General features: G+C 39.7%; 1 protein-coding gene across 1 annotated transcript; it reads right to left on the bottom strand.

The window, feature by feature from the left end:
* Positions 1-3,091: 3,091 nt before the first annotated feature.
* puf (ubiquitinyl hydrolase 1 puf) lies at positions 3,092-16,402 on the bottom strand. The gene is made up of 11 exons (XM_018538069.1): positions 16,360-16,402; positions 15,303-15,399; positions 14,365-14,722; positions 13,990-14,287; positions 13,090-13,836; positions 6,285-13,027; positions 5,998-6,188; positions 5,580-5,757; positions 5,292-5,458; positions 4,505-5,175; positions 3,092-4,432 (listed from the first exon to the last, which is right to left on the bottom strand). The coding sequence occupies exons 1-11, from the start codon at positions 16,400-16,402 to the stop codon at positions 3,594-3,596; spliced, it is 10,332 nt and encodes a 3,443-aa protein (XP_018393571.1). The 3' UTR covers positions 3,092-3,593.

The following is a 16,402-nucleotide window of genomic DNA, read 5'->3' as shown; positions in this document are numbered from 1 at the left end:
GATATCTGGAAAATTAGATAACATTTTCTTTGTTGACATTTTTGTAAAAAAAACAGATGCGATTTCAAATTAGTCAAAGCAACTAAAAATATTCAATGATTTTGGGATACACTTTATATACGTCATTGAGATCTATCGATGTGAAACTTTTCAGCTCCAGAATTAAAATCTGCCGAGAGTTTACTGTGAATATATGCGCGTGTACACATATGCAGATATCCTTATTAATGTTGCAAGGATGAATAGAAATGGTGCGTTCACTAGACAAGTGTTCACAGAGCTGAGAAAATGTTACACACCGTAACGTTGATGCAATTAAAACCAACCGATTCGATGTATTGATCATATTAAGAGTTACAGTCAAATATAAATGTACAGTTCGTGAAATTTAATCGCAATCAATAATTTACTTATAATCCTGCTTGCACCACACGTTTCTCTTCCTAATTTTCAACGCAGGAAACGTACAAGAGCATAACTGAAAGAGAATAAACCCAATCAGTACACAATATTTAAAAAACATTTTTAAATATTTATTTAATATTTTTACACTAAATAAATATTTAAAAATATTTTTTAAATATTTTATATAATATTTTATAACATTTATTTAACATTTTTACACTAAATAAATATTTAAAAAGTATTTTTTAAATATTATGTGCTGATTGGGAATGATGCCTTATTACATGATCGTGCCATGACTAAAGTTCATCACATACGAGTTCGTACATGCGATACATTTAAATTTTAAATCGATTGTCGAATATATATATGATAAAAGTGATCGCATCGCCTGGAGAGAGGCAGAAATAGACAGAGACAGCGTGAGAGAGAAAGAGAGCCAACATTCCTCCTTCATTTTCGTTACAAGTATATCGAAATGTAGCGACATTTAAGACAATTATACGTCAAGCGGATAAGCGTTTTGCCTATCAATCGTCGTGCGTCCGTGTTCTTGGATCTGGAGCATATGCAGAATCGCTTATGAAACATTTAGAGAACGAGAGCGTTGATGATAATGCAGAAAAAGTTTACCGTCAGCATTATCAAGATAAAAACATGTAGCACAGGAAAAATTATTATTAGGATGAAACTTCATTAAACACTAATGAAATTTTTACTATATATATGTATTTTAAATCAACTTTGATCCTTGGATCCAAAATATATTTATAATTTGGTCTACAATATGATTTAAAATTATTAAATTGTTTTTTAATTACAATGATAGACAGAGAACAATTATGAAAATAACGTTTATAATATTTGTCGTGCTCCACCTTGATAACGCCGAGTTAAAAGATAATTAGCGCATCTCCTATCTTCTTCTCTGCAAGCTTTTTTTCAAACTCTTGATCGATTCTGATAAATTGCATTCGTATTACATATGGTATTACGATTATCATAGCGTCATAAGCAAGAAATTACGTCAATCTTTTTTTTCTTGCGTATCCTATAATTGAGATAATATTTTTGTGGTAAACGTCAAAATATAACAAACCTTGTTTATTTCTTTAATCTTTTCGATAGTAAATAAAGTAAAGTAAGAGATCGAACGGAATCGAAGGCGATTTCTGCAGAATTTTTGCAGTTAATCTGTGTTGGATTATTGTATAAAGGGAACAATTTCGTAAATTAGCTATAATATAAGAAAAGAAAAATGACAGAACTAAATCATTTCAACATATTTTAGAATTATTTATATTCTTATATCACATTTTAATGTATTTTTTCTTTCCCTAATCTTGCTTAATATTTATTATAAAGAAATACATGAGTAAGTAGAGAAACACTAAATAAATGAAAACTTCTCTTTGTATTTATACCAAAAATATTACTAAGAATTATATTCAATTTCGGAGGAACTTGGAAGAATACCATTAAATTTTAGAGAAACAATAAAACGATTTACACTATTATTGATTATAGAGGATAATGAGATTTCTGTAGATCAAAGTACTTATCATGGAACAAAGTCGGAATGAATTTGTTCCATGATACGTATCCAATACATTTTTATAAAATGTGACAATAGAACGAGTATGATTAACGCAATTTCTGGCTTTTGTTATCTCAATTCAATGAGTGCAGCGAAGATTCAGGAATCGTGATTGAACGAGATGGTATCTTAGTGCCATTTTAATTGGTAAAGCTCGACGATTATGAAAACGCTGAAAATGACCGCAGTGTATCTTGAATAAGAAATAGATATGTCAGCTTGAATGTTTAGCATTTACTGGAAGTTTTTCAAGAGTAATTGTTCATTTGTGATGTGAGATGTCTTTAATTTTGAGAAAGTCGGCTGCTGGTTGTAGAAAAGTTGTAATTGTTTGCAACAAGCGTCTGCAACAATTTTTAGCTTGGCATATAAGCGGCGCGAGTAACGAGAGCGAAGTGAGGCCGATCACACGATGCCATCACACGATCACCAAAACGCGCCAAGTCAAAAATAACGACAATCCTACGGTGTCGATTCGTTAAGCACTTTAGATTTCTAATGAATTACAGATCTCTTAGGTATGGATTAAGTTTTGCATTAAGTTCAAACTAATCATAATTATTCGTATGGATTAATAAACTCTCTCATTTTACCTCTCTTTCCTAACGATCGATTGCGCATCAACAGAAATATTTGTTCTTGTATCGAAGGGAAAACAGCTCAGAAGATAGACCAAAATTTAATAAATTTTTTCTGAAATTATTAGATTGATAAATAAATAGTACAAATAGAATAATAGATATTACAAAATGGACTACGTAAAATATGACGGTTTGATCTTGGAAAAATATTAGTTTTAGAAAATAATATTTAAAGTAAAAATTTCGATGTACCATAATTGAAAGATAATGTTTCTGTCTAAAATCAATATATATTATGAAATATTGATTTTTTATCACAATATATATTTTCATCGTGTATACGTTAAAATAAACAAAAACGAGCAAATCAGCAATGAGTATATAAAAACAAATTTTTACCAGTCATCGAATCACTCTCTCTTATATGTTTACTTTAATAATTTTTTAAAACCCTGTGATTCCTTTCATACACAAATATAGCGCGAAATCGTCGAAATAATTAGGGTGTCAACACAGTTTTCTGAGAGATATAGCGTGTTTAAAGTATCTTAAGGTTTAATTGAAACCACACACATTGCGCTTTCTGAATACTGGATGGTTTACGATGTTATTGCACATTAAAGTGCGCGCATCGTGCTTCTGCTAGGAGAGACGAGTAATTTTATCTCACAGCACTAACGAACGTTTAGATGAAAATTATTATTTAAGTTCAGATACGACGGCGATACGCAACTCCCCGACTTCATATTCGAATGTAACTTATGTCGAGTAACGAAAATATCTTATTCTCCTATATTTGGAAAGTAAATCGCGGCTTCGAGATACATATACATACAATACAATATGTACTAAGTTATATCCGATTTCGAAGGAGCGCAGAAGACACACCGTTTAAATTCTATCGGCATAAAGGATCACATGCAGTTACAGGTTTCGTAGAATTGGTCGTTAGTTCCGTACGTTACGCTGTCTAGAGAGCACTCCGCCTGCATCCCACCGATCACACGCGATTAATTAGTCTTGCTTTGCACTTGCACGATCGTTTGAAGATCGACAATGGTCTTCTCCAGCATTTCGAGCCACGAGACGTTGGTCAACGAGCAACGCAATTGATTTGTACAACTATTAGCGGTGGTAACCAAACTCGGCGGCGACACAGAATCGCTGATGCTAGTGGCGATAGCCTCCGCCTGAACATTGCCTGACTTGTGTCTGGCGGTGGCGGCGACCTTATCGTCCCCGGAATCGGAAGACATTGTATCATTTGTTGCGTCCGCTTTGTCCATCTCTGTCTCGGAGATGTTGTTCTCCGTGTCGATGTCCTTGATCGGCGCACATAAATCCGTGTCGGTCGGCTCGTTATCGCTGCACAATTTCCGTCTTTTCGAGGGTGTTTCTATTTCCGGCGACGAACGATTCTCCTTTACTGTAATAGTCCGAGTTCGCGACAATAAGGTCTCTAAAGCAGGTAGCAAGCTGGAGGGTGGTTTCAGTCTCGTGCTACTGCTATAAACGAGAGCCAAGGCGCGTAAATCACCGGTCAGTCTATGCGCCGATGCCTCAACGTCCACTGCTTCTACCATCGTCGTCAAAGAGCTAACCAGATTGTCGATGAGTAAACATGTTTGCTCAGTCAACACATGATTGGCCAGCTTCGGAAAGAAAGTTTTTAGGAAGGCGTGTATCGCCGGTACTCCCAAAGACGATCTCTCATCCAATAACACAGCATCCACGTAATCCACTGTGTAGGAAGAACAAAGGAGAGATGCGATGTGCTTTCTGTCTATGTGCGTAGCGGCGTGCACGTCCAACCACAGTCTCGGAAACAGAGCCAAGTGCAAAGGTACACCTAAGAGTATAAATAAATTAGGATTCAAATCACAATCGCGTGTTCGCGCGCATTACCTTGTATGGTACTCACCTTCGAATCCAAGCATAGCGCTTAAATTCACTAACGAATCTGTCATACAATCGTTATTAATCGCTAATCTGCACATTACGTCTATGAGTTCGTGATAAGGTAAATAAAATTCAAGCAGGGCGCTGTCATACTCCGGATCTACTCCTTTTGACGCTTCCAATTGAGAGTGAGGTACCGCCATTTGTACCATTGGCCTGGCGGGTCTCGTAGGCATCTTTCCAGGTGGAGTAGATCTTCTCGGGAGGTACGGTCCGGGAGGGACAGCAGCATGAGACTCCTGAAGAGCTGCGTGGCAGTGTGAGAGCAACGGTGCTAGGATCAGTATTGCTTCGGCAGGAACGAGCATGACAAGCTCTTTCAAAAGATCTATAGCCAGATTTCTCATATCCGGCGGGTTGTACGTGTTCAGTAGTGTCGCTAATTTACGTAATATATCGGGCCATTCCTTACAATTAGCCAAAATGTTTCTAGCGTCTGGTCCATCCCTTGCGGTACGGACACATCGCACAAGTTCGACGATAATAGCGATCAACTCGGCTAGATCGCCGGCAACGTGACACGCCGTCGCTTCGTGATACATGATATGTAGCATATGAAAAGCTTCGAGAGCCATACTTAAGCCACCATTGTAGACAACATACAAACGATCATCATCTGATTCAATGAGAATTCTAAAGAACAAAAAACATAGATGGTCGTTATATTACGCTTTTGGACTTTTAATATTAACATCAAATCAACGTGTTTATAGTACATTTGATCGTATCGTTTATGTCTTTTAACGTACCGAAAAGCAGAAATGAGAGTTGCCCAACACGAACGACCATCAAGGCCTTGTAAATAGGAGGACAACGTGCCTCTTCTGAAAGACGCAATCTCTGCTTCTTCTTGTTCCGTTTGATCAGGATGTCTCGCAACTAATAGCTGCATCAATTTAAATAATTCATCCACTGCCTGTATATAAAAAAAAGAAAAAATCATTAAAAGAAGTAAATTTTTATTTTAATAATGAATCAGAATTTATGAAAAAATAATGCCCATCTTTAATACAAAGCTTAATTTATGAAAAGCTTACAGTTGAATACTGAGTAGGATGGGGAGTAATATTCTTAAAAGCCCATTGAATATTCTGATGCGCGGCCAACTGTCTTGTGAATGTGCGCGATTGTTGACAACAAAGTCTTAAAAGACCGTAATATGCGGGTAACATAACTCTGTTAAACAACACGACATCCTGATCTTCGTGATCAGCTCTGAAATCAATAAAAAGGTAACACTAGAAATACAATATTTTAGAAATAAGTATTTTTACGTTAAATATTAACATTTCACATTCGATTAAAAACTTTAAATTATAATGTTCAAAATGAGGTAATATATCATATCGTTATATTGCATATTATTCTCAAATAATGTAATTTTAAAATTAATGCATAATCGTTGTGATATACAAATAAATACAAAGAGCATAATGATAAGATTGCAACACTCACAATATGTAATTAAATGCTATATTTTTAGTTATATGCGGATTGTGAAGTATCATAGCAACGTTCTCTGGACAGTCAGAACAGACGTGATACCAAAACAAAAGTACTGCTTGCTTATTATGATGCACCGGAATGCTTGGTTCCGATAGCTTCGGATGGAAAAGTGTCCACAGATCGTTAAGATATTGACCAAACTACAAAATAAGCATACACAATTACACATGAACGTATATTAAATTTGTTGACCTCCTCGCTGAAGCTATAAGGTAATTTCGTATTGATCTACTCACCATTAATTTTTCGGTCTTAGAGACTACGCAGTATGTGAGCAATGCAAAGTAGGCAGTGAGCTTCATTGTACCGTGAGTTTGTATATCGATGTAATGTCTTGCGGGCTGAAGCAGTCTCAAGAGTGCCGTAAATATCTGATGCAATATCAATGTAGCTTCGGGTGATAGTTGAAGTTCTCTAGACGTATTGCAGCCTAAACCAAGGCGATGAGCACTACGATAACCTTGTCTAAAATGCGTAGATGGAACTAAAGATACTAATAAAAAGGCGGCGGCTGAGCGAACTCTTTGATTGGAGTGCTCGAGAAGGTAATGTTGCAGCCACGTATTGAGCTCTTGCAGTACCCAGGCATGGGCAAGTTTACTCCTTGTGACTGCAAGAGCTAGCCACTCGAGTGCACCGTGCGGAGCGACTCTTGCCGCTTCCCATACTCTACCAAGAATCAGTTGAGTCATGCACGGCAGTCCGCTCAAACCTGAACTTTCCGTCAGCAACGTTAACAATTTAAAGAATGGTTGGCACACATCAGTGTGCTTCATTATCGCCTGAAATATCATTGTTACTACATGTATTGCCAATCTATCATTCCAACGGCACAACGAATGAATCAAATTCCTTGTTTGAGTGAGATTTATAACATCTCGCGTCTGCTGATATAGAAAAGGAAAGCCTTTACCGCCTGCTACAGCACTTAGGTCAGATTGCGATAGCGCTAATCTATGATCTTGTCCTCTGCTGCGTTCGACCAGATATGCTATTAGTGTGATCATTTTATCCAACGAAGCGGGTCGAAGTTTTTCCGAAGGCACGGTCACGATCTCTTCCTCTTCTTCTTCTTCGCTGACCGCGTCAACGAACTCGTGCGTCTTATGCCCGAGATAAAAATTTACCATCGTGGAAATGGCTTGCACTCTGATTAAGAAAACAGCCTCGTCATCGCCCATCTTGCTGAATTCGTACAAGAAGCTAAAATACTCGGTGAGATGCTTAAGGTGTTGCTTGGCGTGTTCCATGAGTGATAACAACATTCTGACGAAACGTGTAACGCAAGATCGTGTGCCAACGGTGCTGACATCGTTCTCTTCATCGCAGAGAAGGTACAAGGGTGTCTGTGTAGCGCGCAATCGTTGAATTACATGAATGCATAGCCGTTGAAACATCTGCCTAACCATCTGATTAGGACACTTGACTAGAATCTGAATAGGCCACCACGAATCGCCGGCCATCTGCTCGAGGAATCTCGCACACGCACCGGCCGAGCCGTTAAACTGTTTCGTCAGCAATTCCACCCATTGCACCATCGTCGGCTTCTCCTTAGCATGTATGAACGTCTCCATGAAGAAAGACGTGGATAACTCCGCAGACATCTCCGTGATATCTGGCTGTACGGAAAGTAACGTCTGCGGTATGTACCCGCATATCTGCCACATAAATCCGAAGTACGTATGCTCAAATATATTTTTGTCTTGTAGAAAATGCATGTTGTCCTGCCAAATCCAATCTTCGAGCTCCTTGTTGAGTTCCAATGGTGGTAATTTATTCATATTATTGCGCATCAGTGCAGACGATGAGGATCGCCCGGTATTACTATCAGTATTATCAGCGGCTGGACTCGAGACGGTCGCTTCTTCCTCTTTCGCTTGCTCGCCAGGATTGGCGCACCATTCGTAAAATAACATGTACGCCGAGTTGGTCTTTTCGAAGCTAAAGTCCATGAACTTGTCTGTCACTGAATCATACGTCTTGCTAGTCATCTCGCCGCCGAAACATTCGGCGGCGATTTGATTCGGATCAAATGGTTTAACCTCTGCGTCATTGAACAAAAACCATTTGTCTTTGTTGGGAGATGTGCGATCTCGGATGAAACTATAATAATGTCCACCGTCCGCTGTTCCTGTATGAACGGTTACGCCAATTAGATCGTACTGATAATGCTCCACATCATCCTCCTCTTTCTCTGCATCATCCGACTTAGAATGTCCATCGTTCTCAGATTTTCTTTTTTCGGACGCTGCTTTCTTCTCGTCCTGATAGTGTTGTGGCATGAGCTTCTTCTCAACGTAACCGGACATATCCAGTCTAAGTGGAAAACTAAAATGCGTGTTGACTTTTTCCTTTAGCATGGTGCCCATGTTAAAGGTATAGCGCATTGTATTAAAACACAATATATGCGGTAGTTTCTTGAAGCATGCTCGCTTCTCGGCCCGCGCTTTCTTACCGCATTGCGAGCACGTGTACATGTTGTCGCCTTCCAAGGTATCCTTGACCGTGACTTCGTCTAAGCTCTCATAGAGATTTCGCATATCTGCTACTTGGCATCGGACGGTATAAAACTCCTCTAAAGTCCTGCTAACGTGTTCGCAATCAAGCGAGACGACATTGTTAGATATCACACCGCAGAACAATGTCTTAACCAAATTCTTTAGGTCGGATGTCATTTCCTCCAATTTGGAAACTAAATCGATGAAAAATTCGGCCATGTCTTTCTGTTCACCAGTGTTAAGTGGCTCGTGATTCATTGTATATACGCGACAAAAACTTCTTGGATTATACGCTTTTCTTTCCGACTCCAACAAGTAAGCGAACATTCTCTGTAGTTCTCGTAAGGTCAACTGGTGCTTATTCGCACGACTGCAATCAGCGCCCAGTATAGAAATGCGCGCCTGTGGCATCATATATAGATGCTGCATACAACTAGCCATGTAACATGTCGCGCCTAGATTTGTCAGGCCTACATAGCCACAATCCGAACGTCCATCTTCGTGAGGCCAATAATCCCATGGATACGGGGAATGTGGTCCTGGACGGTGCTGGACAAGTAGTTTTTCGTGTAAAATCCTATAATTGTCGGGCGCAGATTTCACCAACTCGACTAAGAGATCGAAAGCCGCCGATCTGGATGCTTGGCTCTTACACTTGGGTACGTGCTTACTTCGTGGACTAGGCAAGGCAAACAGGAAATCAAATACTTGATTTAATAAATCCTGACCGATCTTACCCTGCTTACAAGGTGGATTGTGCGTCATTATGTTACATGTGAGATTGATTAATCCGACTAGAGCGTCATCCTCCACCGTATTATGTCGCGTCTCTAGATGTTCTCTGTTAAGCACGGAGTCAATTACCTGAATGGCCAGCGCTTCGAGATCGACCGTAGTACCGGAGGTGTCATCAGCTGAGCTTTCTCGAATTGCCTCGTCTGGAAGAGAATCTACCAAACGACATACCAACCAAAAATAGTCTTTGCAAGCTGGTCCATAAGGTTCCTTTCCTTCGTCTAAAACGGTGTGTAAGTGCAGTGGTAAATCTGGCTTACGATGAGAAGGTTGCATAGCTTCGGCGATCACAAGATGCTCTAGTAAAGTATTTAACATGGGTACGATCAATCCTGGCATCTGATCTGAGTTATCATCTGAGCTATCTTGGCCGCCAGTGCTACCCAAGCATAATCTGTATAGAGCCGTACATACTTCGCGTCTCACTGCCGGCTCAGGATCTTCCAATATCAATCTGCGCAGCCACGTTTTTCCAAACGGCTCGGATGACGAGAACAAATATTGTCTGACCGCCGGATCACTGTGCACCCAACAAACTAGTAGTGCCATGGCATAATGTATCACTTGGGATCGGCCAAAAAGCCCAGTCTTGTAGTGATTTGGATCAAGCGGTAACGAAGCATCATTTAAAATGCTCGTTATTCTTGGCATCACTGTGTCGACATTCATCATTTTCAACATTGCTTCGCTGAGCTTGGGCACTAGCAATGGTTTGTCTCCTTTATTACGTTTTTTCTCTTCTTTTATGACACCGAGATAACAAAGTTGCTTTAATAGACTGGCGAGACAATCCTGTTGCCACTCACTACCATCTCCCTGCTCCAAGCAACCTGACATAAAGATGTCAAAAAGATGCCGGAGTCCACCGTATTGCACGAACAAAGTGGACCAAGCCACATCTTTTTCCTTATCGTCATGATTGTCATCCGCGTCGCCACCACCTTCGTGCACTGTTGTCGATGCAGTGGGATTGCTGGACGATGGCTGATTCGTCGCACCTCGACGACTCAGGGACTCGACTATGTACAGCGAATACATCAACTTTTGCGGACTCGCTGGATCAAGTAATTCCTGAAGAGAAGTTTCACCGAGTTTTTGAAAACCTCGCAACAATGTTGGACTTGTGGGTAATAAGGTGAGTGTATCCCAAACTCTTCTCGAGAGCACTTGTGCCTTCGTATGAGGAATTTCTTGGCCTCCTTTCAATGTCGTTTTCATGGCGCTGAGTGTTCTCATAAGCGTAAACAGTTGCTCGAAATACTGCGGTCGAAGTAATAATAAAGTCGGCAAGGACTCTCTAGGAGGAGGTGGTAATAATGAAGGTGAATCCATATCTCGTTTGCTACAACGACCACCATTCCCTCTACTGGCGCCGGGTGAAATAAATACCAATTGCCCATCTTTGAAGCCCATCTCTTGCAAGGTTTTTTCGTCAAATTCGATAGTCAATTCCTGACCTTGGGTAATCATTCTGATAGGGCCGTCGGTAAGCAACGATCCTAAAACCGATCCTCCATTTTGAGCGGCATTTGCGGAAACTGCTGATTTTTCTTGAGCATTCTGCGTGTCGTCCCACCATTTAGCGACTTCAGCCCGCAAATCTGCTACATAGTCGGTATTAAGAAGAGTGAAACTCGTCTTTTCCGGTATGCCAGCGGGCTGCACAAAAATTCTTAATTGTTGGCCTTTCTCAGATGTGTTCATAGCTACGTGACTAGCAGCACCTCTACCTTCCAACACCCAGCGACGCAAATGATAAGCATAGCGTTTTCGAAAGGCTTCCAAATGCGTCCTCAGCAAAAGCAAAGCACGCTGTATACAACGTAGACTTGCTTCCTCGTTAGTTTCAAGATCGGCACTGGCCGCCGCAAGATGCGTCATACATTGCGATACAAATTCCGCCTCTTGTGTCAGCTGTCGTGACATGTAATAGCCGTTGAGATATTGTATGGCTGCCATACTGACGTCCGTGCTTTTCGCTTTTAAGGCAATTCGCCATAGAAAATCCATACCCACCGAATCTATATCTCTGAGTGGTCTATCCATGTGCGCCGCGGCTAAGCGTGCTAAGTTGCACAACTGTTGGAACAGACTCAGGCCTGTCATACTGATGGTTTCTGGTGGTAGACTTGGTAACTTGCGCATGCACAGATGTTTTAACGTGTCCATCCCTAAAGCATGCTGTTCCGTAGATTTTGCTTGGCTAAGCAACCAACTGAAAAGTTCATCTGCACAAACCGGATCCTGTGATAAGCACTGCCACAATATATCTACTTGTTCTAGGTTCAAGCGAAAGCAATCGGGTGAACCCAATGGCGAGAAAATTGATGACAGGAATTGCAATCTAACTTGTATCTCCGTTTGATGCGAATATAAATTGCTCTTCGGTCCTGTACCAGTGTAAGTTTTTAGATTGTTAAAGAAATGTTTCATCATGCCACGTTCACGATCAGCCCAGGTTGTAATTGTATGCGCGTCCATCGCACCGAATTGTTGAAAACTCGCGAGCAATTTCGGCAATAGTCTTAGAGATATAACCACGGAACGATTGGTCGCCAAATTCTCCAAGCAGCCTTCTATGAACTTCATCGGAATCAAGCGATCAACATTGAAGCATAAAAGATTACATAGCGCTTTTTCCGCTTCCAAGGCTAGACCTTCTCCTAGTTGACCTATCTTATCGTCCTGAAGTAGATCCCATAGCAGCGTGTTACCCGGCTTGCAAACTGTATCCAAATTAAACTGTGAGCTCAATCTCGTGGCCGCTTGTCGAGCGGTTCGTACTTGAGACTGCTGACAGACTGATCTTCTAATCGTCATAGTTGAATGTGAATGATGAGGATGATAAGCTTGCATTTGGATAGCAGTTAAATGACGAGCGGCTAATTGAGCCAGTTCCTCTTCACAACCGCTCTCTTCGCCGTCAAAGTCGGCCATGTTTTTTTCACTTTTGTTTGATATTCTACTACTGTATGAACCCTCTTCATCGGAAAGCATCTCGTCTAATCCTGAAGGTAAAAACGTAGGACCAGACGCATGCACCAAACCAGCAAGCTCAGATATCACCGCGCCAGGACCATCCGCAGCAGCGAGTACACCTGCTACATCGCTGTCGTCTTCATCGTGCGAACTGTCTCCCGAATCGGCCGTTCGATCCACGTTGTATCCTACTATAGACATATATTTATTTTTATTGCGTCTCAATAAAGCTGCAGTGGTTGGAACTTGTTGTTCATTTGGATCTAAAGCCATCGCTTGTTGCTTAACGCGATCCAACGCATCGATGCTTTTTGGCTCGTCCAAGGTGGCCAAAGCATCTAGACTACTATTTAGCATATCTTCCGTTCTGCTTTTCCCATCTAAATCTTTTGATTTCGTATCTTGACCAACGATATCTTCCAAGGTTTTCTCAACGGCACTTAAAGAACGCTTCTGTGGTCTCTTTCGTTTGCGCAGAATTTTTCGCTTTTTCTTCTCATGTACAAACATTTCCTCCGTATTAGACTTCTCCGTATCCGCTTCAGCATCAGATCCGCTCTGTTTGCTCTTTACCTCATCTCGAATGACATTTGAGGAATCCTTGGTCAATTCTCTGTTGCATTCAAACTTATCGGAATTCAGGCCTTCAATATCATTGAGACTTGATTCGATGGTAGTAGTTGTCAGATCCTTTCCTTTATAATGTCCTACAAATGTGCGAACAAATTGTAAACAAACAGACCAAAATTTCATTTAACGGGTTACATACCTTCGCCATCACTGCTATAGCTTCTGGGTTGTTTTCTAGGTGATGGTCCATCTGATAATGTTGGACTAGGTTCCTCTTCATCATCCTCTGGGCTGCTACCATCCATTCCGCTTGGATCACTGCTGCTACTTCCACCAACACCACTTCCGGTACTTCTTAAAATTTCTCTGTTTTTCATTACTAAACCTCTTGGATAAGCGGAACGGCCGGATGTCCAAATAAATTTAATTAAAGCTGAAGCTAGAAACAAGCTCTGCTCTGTATGATCTTTAGGTTCCAATTTGCCTAACAGAGAGTATAAGTGAAGTACAGGAGTAGGAGCCAGATGTTTAACTAAAGGTGCCAACAGATCGTACACCGGACGGCCGCAATGCTTCAACTGTGCCGCTTGCCACATAGTGTCCATGTCCGAGGATGTAATTCTACCTTCCATAGCCAAAAAACTTAATATAATGTGACTCTGTTTAATAACCTCTACATGTAAGTTTGGTCCGAATATGTGAGCTATGATGTTGTTCTCGGTCAGCCAAGCAGCAAGCGCGTGTCCTACTTGTTCGACCTCGGCAACTGCCTCATTGTTGCAGACCTCATTAGACGCGGTAATATGAGCATTTATTTGAGCTACTCCAGCCAGCCTCATAGTCAGAGTTGTACTAGTAAAATATTTAAATGCCAAGTCAAGCCCATCACGATCGAAACTTGGTAATACAGAATCTATCGGATCTTTCACGGCAGTCCACATAAAATCTAAACAACAAAAAAACATCATGTACGTAGATGTCCATATAGAAATAAAAAATCAATTTATATATTCGCAAATGCAAAAATCAGGAGACGCAGCCATGTTAAAAAATTAACAATATAGTGTACGTGTATGTTTTTTTAATTTCAGAAACATACCTGCCATGGTCCTAACAGCTGGAGTACGCAATTCCTTGTCCTCTAAACGACACATATACTTCATAACACGACTGCGGAATGGTATAAATAGTTGAATGACACTGGCATAGTTCAACCAAAGTTTCAGATTACAAATAACCGCAACCATAGAATGCGCAAGGCTAACAGGCAGTGTGCTTTCCATGTCGAAACAAGCGGATACCAAATTAAAGCCTCCTTGATGGCAAAATATAGATACCGCGCGGATCAGAGGTGCCGGTACTTCGGGGTCATGCGGCTCGCAATAACCACCTTCGTCCTATTAATTTATAAAATAATCAATATTATTAATCGATCTAGAATGCAGATAAGTAATAATTTGTACAAAAGTTTTACCTTGACGGGAGCTAAAGGGTTAATTACACCGCCGTGTTTCATTGCGATATAGAGAGGGAAGTTGAGTAAAAAAATTTTCGAAAGAAGATGAAACAATCTTTCCTTTTCGTACTGAGACCACGATCCTTGTTTCGTCTGAATTTCCACTTGCGCGTGTTCCGCATTGTCGTTAGATTTTCGCTTATTATTTTTCTCTTCCTCATCCTTTCCATCCTTAGGTGTCTCTTTAGCGACATCTCCTTGCTGTTCATTTTGCTGTATAACTTGTAACTGTTGTAACGTACAGAGTACGACACTTTGAGTTAGCCTTATAAATCGATCAAAATTTTTAATTTCACGATAACAGCACATACATTGTCTAGAAAAGAAGAAACAATCGTAAAAATGATATTGCTTGATCAATATTTACATTAACAATACATATAAAAATAATTATAAAAGTTAACCCTTTCGCTATGAGGTGTTAATAAACATTCATTACAAATATCGACTGTAAAGACATGATTTTAATTACAAGTTGTTGAGACAATTTTCTACAGGTTCTTAGCCGATTTATAATATTTTTTATTAATAAAGGTGATACAACTGTTACATATTAACAATTTAATTTCTCAGTAAGAAAAAATATAAAATCTAAGAATATATATATGCAAGAATTTTACAACACAATAATAACTTCTTTTAATGCTTTTAATTTGTAGAGTTATGACACACCTTTACATCTAGACTAATTTTTTAATTGATATCTTCATTACTTTGTTTACACCTCTTGACTGCTTCTTTTGTTCTTTAATTATGATCTATAAATATCTTATGTATAAATATATCTATAAATTATTCTTTCTGTCTTTCCAATAAATTGATATGTTAGTCTTAGCATCAAGAAAAGATTAACAAACATAAAAAGGTATTAAAATTAATTAGATTGTTCAATGTACCTCTGCACCCACTGGTTTACATAATGCAACGTCGTGTCCACATCTGTTACATACAATGTTGCCAATGCATCTTGCTCCTTCGACGAACGTTCGTCATCTAAAAAAATAATTTATCAGACCCCACAAAGAAAATCGGTACAAACTTAAAATACTGGTTGCAAAAACGTTTTTTTTTTTAATAATCTTTCATCTTGCGCGACATAAATAAAGAAACGTTAACCAATGTTATCTAACAAACTTACAGAATCTTAAAAATAATAAATATAAAATTTAAATTTTACAAATAAATGAATTAAAAAATTCAGTCTATAAGTTTATATGAATTTAAAAAAATCACAAATGCCAATATCGCTTAGAGTATTAAAAGATTAATCGTAAAATTTCCAGTGGAGAATTTTCGACAATCATGATTGAATGAACGTTTTCGAATCTACTAGATCTTTCGACGAGCTTCGTTGGAAATCGTTCTACAATCCATGCATCTAATATGCCTATATTTCTACGAATGTAGCATAACTTTAACTTGTTTAATACTTTTTCATCCTTTTTTTAATTCTCGAAGCTAGAAGAACATAAAAAATGTTAAATCGAGATTAAAGTCAATCTACATCGGTAGAAATAGACGTAAGAAAACGTGCCGCTTTTGTTCGAAAACTCCACCGTAATTCAAAAAGCGCCATAACGTTCGGTTGAAAATTATATAACGAAATATTATATTTATTCGTTTAGGAGAATAACGCGGATGTGGAAACGCGCTGGAAGAACGAAGTGAGTCTCGACGTTTTCGGCCTCGATCTTCGAACGAAATAGAACTCTCATCGACGGTTAAGGTTATAAAGACGCTACTCCGTTCGGTCGTGTTTCACGCGGACGAGACGTCCCGAGAGCAAAGAAGCGAGGACACGTCGCGGCGGCATGTCGCCATTCCACCAGATCGACTTCCTCGGAGGTGAAATCCGTCGGCGAGATCTCGGGTCGCGAACGCAAATCCGCTTGGATAGGTTAAGAATCGGCGGGGGGAGCCAACGCTACTGTGGGTGCAATATTATCCACTTACAGGAGAGCAGAAGATCGTGAAAATCGACGCACACATCGCACAT

This window comes from Cyphomyrmex costatus, unplaced genomic scaffold (genome assembly GCF_001594065.2).
Source record: "Cyphomyrmex costatus isolate MS0001 unplaced genomic scaffold, Ccosl1.0 scaffold192, whole genome shotgun sequence".
Taxonomy (NCBI): domain Eukaryota; kingdom Metazoa; phylum Arthropoda; class Insecta; order Hymenoptera; family Formicidae; genus Cyphomyrmex; species Cyphomyrmex costatus.
This window is presented reverse-complemented; position numbering and strand designations above follow the sequence as displayed.

What these genes read in the sequence shown, in the direction of transcription:
- puf (XM_018538069.1), bottom strand. Translation starts at nt 16,402, where the DNA reads ATGTGCGATGTGTGCGTCGATTTTCACGATCTTCTGCTCTCCT. An exon ending in CTATAGCAGTGATGGCGAAG is followed by an intron (nt 13,028 to 13,089) that starts GTATGTAACCCG and finishes GCACATTTGTAG; the next exon opens with GACATTATAAAGGAAAGGAT. An exon ending in CTAAGACCGAAAAATTAATG is followed by an intron (nt 6,189 to 6,284) that starts GTGAGTAGATCA and finishes CTTATTTTGTAG; the next exon opens with TTTGGTCAATATCTTAACGA.